This window comes from Thamnophis sirtalis, unplaced genomic scaffold (genome assembly GCF_051295495.1).
Source record: "Thamnophis sirtalis isolate CommonGarterSnake01/CBP01778 unplaced genomic scaffold, rThaSir2_p1.2 scaffold_1, whole genome shotgun sequence".
NCBI classification, from domain to species: Eukaryota; Metazoa; Chordata; class Lepidosauria; order Squamata; family Natricidae; genus Thamnophis; species Thamnophis sirtalis.
This window is the reverse complement of record NW_028261381.1, coordinates 126,954,205-126,965,515: the sequence shown is the minus strand read 5'-3', so window position 1 is coordinate 126,965,515 and position 11,311 is coordinate 126,954,205. Positions and strand designations below refer to the sequence as shown.

General features: G+C 33.9%; 1 protein-coding gene across 1 annotated transcript; it reads right to left on the bottom strand.

The window, feature by feature from the left end:
* Window positions 1-1,301: 1,301 nt before the first annotated feature.
* Window positions 1,302-11,309, bottom strand: FCF1 (FCF1 rRNA-processing protein). Its single transcript, XM_014057146.2, has 8 exons — window positions 11,172-11,309; window positions 7,299-7,366; window positions 7,059-7,130; window positions 5,508-5,656; window positions 3,926-3,998; window positions 2,897-2,984; window positions 2,204-2,298; window positions 1,302-1,492 (listed from the first exon to the last, which is right to left on the bottom strand). The coding sequence occupies exons 1-8, from the start codon at window positions 11,172-11,174 to the stop codon at window positions 1,444-1,446; spliced, it is 597 nt and encodes a 198-aa protein (XP_013912621.1). The 5' UTR covers window positions 11,175-11,309; the 3' UTR covers window positions 1,302-1,443.
* Window positions 11,310-11,311: the final 2 nt, after the last annotated feature.

Sequence of the window (11,311 nt, the reverse complement as noted above, 5' to 3'; positions counted from 1 at the left end):
ATTGATGGTTGCTGGAAGACAGTGCAAATCACCTGTAGTTTAGATTAAGTGGCAATGCCAGAAAATCTTTTGGAATGTCACACACCTCAAAATTCAATAGATTAGTGACATCATTTAAGAACAATGATTTAATTTAGAGACACTGTTTTCTGGCAGCTACCTTTAATTTTATTTTCCATCGGAAAATGCACCATCTCTTGCTAAGAGAGCTGGAAGGAAAAAACAATTATAGATACCTTGTATTGTGAAAAAGGTATGATGTGGGAGGACATTTTTTAATCCATAACTTTAAGATATTGACAGTGATTTTTGGAGAAAAAAATAATTAATTTCCCTTTGCACATTATACAGCAAATGTATCTGCCTTTTGAAGAGCAATTGTTTTTGCATGCAGGCCTGATTTTGTAACAAAACAGCTTTCTTTAGCAACTACATTTAATTTCATTCCCCCCACCCCCTTTTGTCTTCTATTGTCATCACAGAAATATATTTTTAAACAAAATCTAAACCTTTGTTTTACTGAATTATTTATTATGAACAAAAAAAGTTATCTGTATAATTTTATACTATTGTTTAATACTTTCTAAAATATAACCATTATGTTATAGGACAGATATTCTTGTAATTATTTTCTATTTCTATAATATTTCAAAAGGTCTTTTAAAAGCTTTTTTCTTTATAAACTGTTTGGTTTGGTTTGGTTTATTGGTTTGGTTTATTGGATTTATATGCTGCCCTTCTCCCAAGGATTCAGTTCGGCGTACAGCATTAAAAAAGCACATATTACAAAAGTTAAAAAAAATTAAATAAACTGTGTTTAACAAACAATTTTAGGTTTGGAAATTTTTATTTGTATATATTTCGGTTTCTTCATATTATTTAATTAATGCCGGGATCAATGCTTGTAATTTTCCACATACATTAAATTATTATATATGTATGGAATAGAGGGTTTCTTTGCACCCAAATTGAGTGTTTTGACAATTTTAAGCATGTGGCTGAATTTCTGCATAGATGCAGTTCATATATGAATATTGAACATTTGTAAGATGGCTGCATCATGAGAAAATTTCTTAATAATAACGAATAAATTCTCAGAAGCATATTTACAAGCAATACAAATGTTTATACTAGATCCCAGAACATGGAATAGAACAGGGCTGTCAAACTCCCAGTCCATTGGCCGGGTGCGTCATGCACTGGCCACACCAATGCATCATTTAGCAAAGGAAAAAAAAAAGTCCAGATATGTCATGTGATGCTGCCGTGACAATGTGAGTTTGAGTTTGTAGTGAGTATAGAATGTCCATTTTATCTGGAAGAGATTTGTTTAATGAATTAGTTCAAATTCCAAGCACCATAACAAAGGAACCCAGATTATAAATTCATTATAACTGGCTCAGTGTTCTGGAATTCAACGTGGCAGGCATTTTTCTATCATATTTAAAATCGAGGAGCTCCATAATCATCAGGCATCCGCTCAATGTTATACCTAATATTAGAAAGAAAAATTGAAGAATTATGTAGACTTCTGTATTTTCCCTCATTGTACTAAGCCAGTACAAGTTTAGAATCTTAGAAGCACCTATTATCATTATGCAATTAAGACAGCAGTTCAAGGGGCTGCACCATTCAGACTAAGCAAGTGGAAGAAGCAACATATTGCTAAATACTTGTAGGAAAAATTACGCATTATAAAAGAGTATTATATATTATTGCTTATTCAGTGCCATCAACTATCCTGAGTCACTGTGAATCAGGCAGTGCACAAACGTAAATAAACATACATTTATTTAAAGCAAGCAACATAGAAAAAATAAAATAAATAAGGCATGAAATGAAATTGATACAGAGTATGTGTATATGTGTGTGTGCTAGTTACATAGTTTTATCAGTTAATGTACAAATGTGATTGTTTTGTGGTTTTTATTAATATTTACCGTAATCTCTCGTTTTATGTCATCTAAGCAGAATGTTTCTGACATAAAGGGCTGTGTATGCAGTTCAGCCATAAAGTTCATGTATATATGTTTGAGCTGCAGTTTGGTTTACATTGATTCGCCGTCTACAAATGCATGCGTGCATGTGCACGCATACATACGAATACATACATAAATATACACATGCTCTTGAATGTTCAGATTATTACAAAGCAACATCATAAGATACATTTTATTTGGTCAAGTAATGCTTTTTCACATACCTGTGATTGGATATATACATTATTGGTACTCCTGGGATCTTTCGTATTCTTCGCTTCAGGTCTCTGTCTACAGTAGCCACTATATAACATTTGTGCTGTAAGAGGCAGAGGCAAAAGAACACCAAATCAAGTATTTCATTTTTTTAAGCAACTGTCAAGAGCTATGATGAATTATTTAAACTATCTGTATAGTTTAGATGGCGTTCTCTGGTAGGTGAAATATTAACTAAAGTCAATGCGCAATTAAATATTAGCTTCTCTTGAGGATCACTGAAATGAAAACAAACTGAGAAGTTCTTTATCAACAGAACAGCAAGAGAAGTTAATAGAATAGGGCAGTGATGGCGAAACTTTTTTGGCTCGTGTGCCAAAAGCGGGGGGAGTACAGGGGGATTGTGCGTGGGCGTGCCACACCCATAATGCAATGTGCAACCAGCACTCCCCCCCATTTTTTGCATGCTTTTTTGGCCCTCCCCAGGCTCCAGAGGCTTTATAGGAGCCTGGGAAGGGCGAAAACAGCCTCCCCGAGGCCCGAAGTGACTTCCAGTTTGCCCATAGAGTTTTTGCGCTCCAGAGGGGAGGGGGCTGTTTTCACCCTCCCCAGGCTCCTATAAAGCCTCTGGAGCCTGGGGAGGGTGAAAAATGGCCTCAAAAAAAGGCTGGTCAGCTGGCCAGCGCGCGCATGGGATGTACCTGGGTGACCCTCTGTACCAAACAGTCATCAGCATACGTTCCTTTGTGAGTACACGGCAAGCGCTCAAATCGGGGATCTTTTGCTATCCTGCAGGGTAATAACAGGAAAAGATTATTAAAGACAAACCTTTTTTTAAAAAAAAATGTCTTTTTTTCATTAAATGGGTTGCTACATATTCATCAGGAAAATAGGAATTCTGGGGAACATAATTTGATTTTTTTTCTCCTGACAAAGCCTAAGGTTCATGAACAAGGTAAATAAGAGCTCTATTTTCTGTAATCCAACTATACCAAACTAAGAAAAAGACTTACAACTTTATGACATACCTCTTGGAGTCCTGGAAGACTTAACAAAATTATTAAAGTGCAACCCTTAAGTGGGGGAGACATGCCAATTTCTGGTTTAGTATTATATAATTTGAAGATGTAAACTTGTTTGCTCCTTGTTTTCTCATGAGACATTCAAGGTTATTTTCTATGAGGACAGTGCATGCTTTGAAAGTAATTAGGAAAAAGTGCTTTAGAATTCGTATCACAACACCTCTGCTATTTATTTTCAAGAAAAGCACAGTCCTATTTTCTTCCAATATAAATGGTTGTTATCTAATACAATGCTATTTTTATGAATGATCTATGAATTCAGTGATATCTATAAAAATATCTTAATTGTATAAGTAAAATAGATGGAAATATATTTTATTTTGTATATTTTGAATGCTCTTGTTTTTCTCTTTGCACCAGAAAAACAAATAGATTTTTTTCCACAGGCATGAATATTCTTTCAAATGTAGCTAAAAGCAGAACTGAGCCTCTGTACTACAGGAATTTAGGAAAATCTACTGCCTTGGCTTAATTTCTCTTTAAGAAATTTCTGATGTTGATATCCATGGAAAACAAAGTGATGGAAAAATGTTAAAACATAATGGAGTATAGGATTTATATTCTAAACAAATTATGAATCCTTAGTCTTCATATTTTTACTTTAGATAAATCATATCAAAGAAGAGAGTCAAATTATTACACTTTTACCTTAAAGCTACACGATACTTCTGTCCCAGTTTCTCAATTTCAGCCATGACACAATCTGTGATACAAGGAATGCCTGCAGAAATGCACACATGTAACTATCTAGCACTGAAACAAAATTTTACATGATACACTCGTAAGTAACATACATTGTTTTTATAATAAGAGAAAAGATATATACACAGATCCAAACATAAAAAACAAGCAAAAAAGAATAAGTACATAGATGAATGAGGGATTTATAAGTGTTATAGAATTAGGTTAAAAATGAAAACTTTTTATTATTAACTTTATTAGCAACTGTTTGTTAGTAGTACTTGAATTGTTAAATTAATTTGGTGATATCTTCCATTGTACTAAATTATACAATTCAGTATATGTACATTTTGCATATATTACATGATATTTAACTGATATATAGACATTCAAATAGTAGTCTAGAGACAAAAAGGCATAAAAAAGCCTTACAATCACATTCTGTATTTATATTTAACTTTTAAAAGAAACTTTTTAAATAGTTATACTTAATGCTAGAAAGTCTAGATGTCTTAAATTTTATTTGAAGGCTCAAAACTTCCAATAGACATTTCTTATGTTGGAGCTCCCTACCATGATTTCAAAAATCTTGTAAAATGCAGCGTGTATGATTAAATATAGAAAACACAATAATATAAATTTCTGGAACAAATATCAATAGTCTCAGATATGCTAATAATACTGCTCTGATGATTGGAAACAAGGACCTCCTAAGGAATCTCTTGAAGATGAATGCAAGAAGTTAATCTGCTGCTCATTATTAAAAAAAAAAATACTTCAAGAGCCAACCCACTGCAAGTAGAGAAACATTAAGAAAGAACTGAAGAACTAGAAACAGAATTTTATCTCCCTAGACTCCAAACATTCCAGAGACACAGCCATTAAATTAAACAATAGCTGCTGGTCTGAGAGATATAGACAATTTGACAACACAGTTTTCCCAGTTGCAATATATGACTATGAAAGCCAGATGTCAGAAAGGCTAAATGAAGAAAAGGATTTTGGATATGAAGAAAATTATTGAGAATATGCACTACAAGATGAACAATTAAACATATAATCTAAAACCAGTCTGTTCACTGACAGCATCAATAAAGAATCTAAAACCTAAATATTTGGGGTATATAATTTAAGGGCAAGAGAGACCAAAGAGGTTCCTACACTTGGAAAAATCAAAGGCAATTGGCAAAAGCGTAGAAAATATAAATGGCTAGATAGGATCAGTGATGACAGAAGCTTGAGCTTGCAAGAACTGAAAGAAGCAATTACACACATACTGAATAGTCCTGGGAAAATAATATCGAACTTGTCATGAAGAATCAGAACTAAATGAATAACAAAACAGTTCTGCTTACCAGCCAGTACTTATTCTTTATTTTTAATTATCTAATAACATCTTCCTAGGGCTTCCCTAGGACTAATCAGGATATTTTATAATATTCAAGTCTAATTGTTTTAGGAAACATGGAAATATTTGCAAATTTAATAATAAAACAACCAGTAAAAACCAATGTAAATCTTAACAAATGATACAGCTCTGGATACTTACATTTGGCATAGAGACAATCCATCATTGATTGCACTAGATCCAATTTGGCTTTAATGGAAAAATTAATAAAATTGGTATCCACCAAGATGTAATACGGAGGTCCTAGTTGTGTGTTATATTGGAAGAATAAACATGAAGGATATTTGGGGCTGAAAATGAGAAGCACTGATTTTATTACTTTTTTATATATAAAACAACTACCCTATTATTTTAATGTAAATCAAAGAGTATTATTGATCAAATATTTTTTGCATGTTCACATTATCTGTCTTTTCCAATTAGTATTTTAATTGGAAGTTTTTCAAGTACTACAATTGCAGTATCAGAATTCAATGTAATATTAAAATGCTGAAGAATGTAGTCTCTAGTCTTCTTCCTAAATGCATAAGAATACTTCAAAAAAGTGTCATTTCATTAAGCCATGTGGTCATGTGATGTTTCGTTTAACAACCACATCACTCGGTGACAGAAATTCTGGCCCCAAATGTAGTCATAAGTCAAGGACTACTTGTAGTTATTAAAAAAGTGAGGCTTTTGCAACCCTTACGTTCATCACAGTCCAGATTGTGATTATAAGCACAACTGAAATTCATGACTCCCAGCCACTTGATTTACAAGTCAATCACAAAAGACACAATTTCTGTGGTCTCAGAAGAAGCAGCATTCAGAGGAACTCTGCTGACCAGAATTTTCTCTCTGGCCAGTCTCTGCCACAATGCCATCCCAACTCCTTTGGAGACATCTAGTTCACCACTAGATATCACCCCAAAACCAAGAACAATGCATCTTCACATCTTCATCATTTCAATAATGAAATAATGTTTTTTTACAATTTACAATATGGTCAAACCATTCCAATCTATCTATTTTTAAGCACCTTTATTTCACAATCTCTATTTGCCATTTCTAATACTTTGGGAGGGTTGATACATTGTAGGGTTTGTTTTGGACAGCATATTTCAGAAGTGGTGGTTTCTTTTTACTTCTGTTCAACCATGTCAAATTCTCAGAGACTATTTGGGCAGATCCCTCCAATTTTCTTGGCAGTTATTTTAGAAGGAGTTTGCCATTGCTTCCTTCTTAGGGCTGTGAGAAAATGACTGGCCATTACACCAAACTGGCTCTCATTTAGTTCTTAACTACAATTAAATCATAATGTAATGTACCCCAATTTGTTCTATCAGCTAAATTACTACATAACGTGATCTATAGAGAGTTGTATGAATGGTTCATGCATTGGAATGGGAATTAGATTAACTAATCTTGCAGTATAATCCTTCAAATGAAAGAATAACTGTTGTGCTTGATCTAAGAGCAATACGAGCTCTTTAAAATATATTACTGTAATGAGTTTGAAATAGTATTGCCAAAATTGCAGAGGAAATGGTTTGAACTTAGACATCAAGCTTTGAAATGTGCTCATGCTGCTTTCACTTTCACTGCTCTCAATTTACCAATGAACTGTGGGGTGGGATAGGAATATATCTTAATATATCTTCCAAAATATATTATTTGATTATTCAATAAGGGTAGGAATAATTTGGTACTCACACTTCTGTCTCCTTGATGGCACTGGGATCTTCTTTCTTCTTTTCTTTAGCTTTTGCTCGGTCTTTCTCTTTACTAAAATATCAAAACATTTACAAATACATATTGTGAAAATTGACTAAATTGCTCAGAGGCAAAATTTGGGAAGAAATAGGATCATACATATAATTAGTATAAAAATGTAAGTAATTTGAATTAAGCACTTTAACAATTGTCACCATTAAGTAATAACAAAAATCTCACATGCGCTGATCACGAAGACTGATCATGCGTTTCATGGCAGCGTATTTCCGTGTTTTCTTCTGTTTCCCCTAGAAAGAGAAAGAAATGATGGAAAGTCTTTATTACTGTTACAATATAAAGCTTTAATTTCTCAGCTTGATTCCAAAAGCCAAGCTTTTACCTGGTGGAATAATTGTGGATTCTCACTCCATTCTTCAATTTCATAATAAATAAATGAAATCCTTTGAAATAATATTTAAAATGGTCTTAAGATTGAGAAAGTATAATGTGAGTGCTATTATGACAAATATGAAATGTTATTTCAAACTAATTTTAAGACATAAGAAATTAAGGACACAATAAAATGGGCAGCATTAAGCTTTTGCTAGAATGATTTTTTTGTTTCAAACAATATTTGTTTTGACAACTGATGTGCAATCCAAACAATGGCAAAAATATATATCTATATGACAAAGGAAAGAGGATTGAAATTGTGTTTTCCAGCTTGTGATTTATTTTGGATAAAAGAATGGGTATAGCTGAGAACCAAGAGCTTTTTAGAGTTAGAAGACGGCAACCTGAGATTTGGATGGAATGGATACCTTTGGCGATAAAGCTGAAATTAATGTGCATTTAAAAATCATTTTATTAGATAAGCCACATCGAAAAACCTAAGCTGTGCATGAAAACACTTTTATTCCTCTGAACACAAGAAACATTTAAGATAAGAAATCATACCAGTAGATAAAGATAGATGTTATTGTGAAATACTAGAATTTTAACAAGTTTACCAGGTCATAGTTGTCAATGTCTTTCTTATTTACAGTTATCAGAAATATTCAAAATGAATAAAACCATTTATGGTATAGAGCAATGTTGTGTAAATGATCTGTACACAAAATTGAAGTACAATTGTGTATAGATGATGAACATGTAATTGCTAAACTGTATAAACTTTTGTTGAATTTTGAAATGGGAGGAATAAATTAAACATATGATAGAGGAAGCTAAGAATTTTGGTTACACTATACAGAGGAATCAGTGAGAAATTATGTGGTTAAGAGTTGAAATTTATGTTCTGTAAATTTCTTTTACATGATCTTAAAAAGAATTTTTGTAAAATGATTATCATTGGCATAGGACACCAGAGAAATCATTTAAAATGTATAAATGGATTTTAAATGTATGTTGAAAATGTGAACATGAAAGAACATTTTATCATGCTTTGTGGACATGTAAAAAAGAGATTCAAATACAATATGAATCTTCGACATGATCACAATTGAGCTCAAGATTTCTGTTGCTAAGCAAGATTAGCAAGATTTTGCCCCATTTTGCGAGCTTTCTTGCCACAGTTGTTAAGTGAAATCATTGCAGTTGTTAAGTTAGCAAGACAATTGTTAGGTGATTCTGGCTTCCCCATTGACTTTGCATGTCAAAAGTTCACAACAGATGATCACATAAATATAAATCGGTTGCCAAGCATCTCAATTTTGAGGTTAGTATTCAATTGAAACCATAACTTTTCCTTGTAGTACTGAGGGATAAACATTTAAAGTAGAAATCAAAGCAAGATTATTTCAATATATGAATACTTTGGCAAGATTAATATATACACAAGATGGAAAGATTGGATATCATCCACCGTGGCCAAATTGAGAAATTGACAGAATGTGCTTTTATTTGAGAAAGGACAATATGTACATTTATTAGTGACTAGAAATCCCTCATGAATTTTTGAAGAGAGTCATAGAAGCCACTTTTTAATACCGTTATATTTTTCTATCTATTATTTCTGAGAGGTGATATAGCAGTGGTTAAGTGAAATTCTGCAGGCAAACTGCCCACAAGCTGGAGTTCGATTCTGATGAGGCTCAGAGTCGACTCAGCCTTCCATCCTTCCGAGGTTGGTAAAATGTGGACCCAGATTGTCGGGGCAATATGCAAACAATGCTTACATTGTAAACTGCCTAAATACTATTGCTATTCTTTTTTTCTTGCTGAACGTTTAGTTTTTTATGTTATTTCTTTTCATTTCCTCTGTTCCAATTTAGCTTATATTAGTTCTTATTGTTGCTGTTGAATCTTTTAATTTATATAAATATAAATAAAAGAAATAGTATTCTATTCTGTTTATAGTTTAAACTGATATTATACTATGTGCAATGCCCCCAATTCACTCTAGGGCATTAAGAAACTGCCCAGATCAGAAGCATCAGCGAGGTGAGAACAGCAGTTATGGTGAATAAATAAATAATCCTATTTAACACTCATTATAGAAAGAAAGAAATAGGTAACCAAAGAAATTAAATGTAACAGGTAAAAAGAAAGGGTAAATAGCAAACATTTCCATCCTTATATCTTTCCCTTCCCCTCAATTCATTCACTATTTCTCGCATCCCAATTATTCTCTCTATATAATCAAGCCACCCCAACTGTATTTTCATTCAATTACAATTACCTCTTCTTGTATCTCACACACATTTCTTGTTATTTATTTCCAGTGTATGCAACCTTTTATTTTTCTGGTAGCATGCACAACTCAATTCAAACCAATTTGTCATACCATTTGTCACTTTTTTTCTAAATCACCAAACATGCTAGAAACTTTTCACATTCATACATTTCTCAGTAATCTTCTGAAGAACAAAAAGTCTTTCTCTTTCCTGGAAGTTTAATGAAATTCACAAGAACAGTCCATCCGTCTTTCTCCTAGTCACCCACTGTAATATCTATGTTCTTCTTTTCATTAATTAATTAATTTATGTACTTTACATATATTTGTCTTCTATTACAAACAATAATTTTCCATGTTTCTCATCAGAAGAGGCTATAAATATTGACCTCTGTCACTCATCATGGTTTTTGGTCAACTGAAGGTTTTGCATGATTATTTTGAGTATGATAAAAAAAAGAAGACTAGATTACCATTCTTAATTGTGCCCCTACTACTCTATTAAAAATAAGGGCATTGTGTTAACTGATCTTTTGCATGATGTGGCCAGTACATATATCCCAGGGAATGGGACAACTTGCCAGAGCCAACTCGCCGCAGAACAATTTACCAATTCTATTTAATTATTTAAAATAAATAAAAAATATTTTAATTTTTGCCATTCACATTTCATTCTGTCCCTCCTTTTGCATCCTTTAATGATTCTATTCCATCAGTTCTTTGATATTAGTATAACTTTTGTCCTGCAACGAGTTGTCCTGCGGCGAGATGGTCGCAGCGAGTTGGCCATGGTGAATTGTCATAAGACCCTATATATGACCTTTATCTTCATACTTTGGAGGCTAACTGATTAGAACAGCGATGTCAAACTCAAGGCCCGGGAACCAGATCCGACATGTGGGATGCTTAGATCTGACCCACAGGGCCACTCTGGAAACAGCTCATTTTTGCTGGCAGAGCTCTTGGGCCACCACAGGCACCCCTAACACGAGTGATGTATAGCTGGTCACCCCCACCCCCACCCCGCCTCTCAAGGCCAAACACAATGCTGATGCGGTCCTCAATGAAATTGAGTTTGACACCCCTGGATTAGAATGACACAAAGTGCAACCTTCCACACTTCCACTATGGCTGGTAGGCTGGGAGTTGGTGAACGTCGTTGATGGGAATTTTAGAAACCCTCTCTTCTTTATATACACCCATTTCTTTCTTTTATTCACCTTTCTTCTCGGCGCTAATGAGCCTCCATAAAATGTAATACTGAGATTGGGAGCGGAGTTCACACCAAGCCACATGATGTAATAGCGAGCTGTAGGAATCAGGTAAAAGAAATTAAAGAAAACTGCTATGATGTTCCTTTCTTTTCCCACGGAGGCCTATGTCCAGCAAAAACTGAAGCTCTACGTGTTATAGCTCTAAGAGCGAAAAACGGTACTCACCATCTCCCAGTTCCCACCATGCAGCCTCTGCAGACAACACCGCTAAACTTTTTTCGGAGCTACTTCCGCCGCACGGCACACGTGTCCCGCTTTTAACGCATCACTTCCGGTCATCGCCGTCAGGGGGAGGCTAGAGCAAC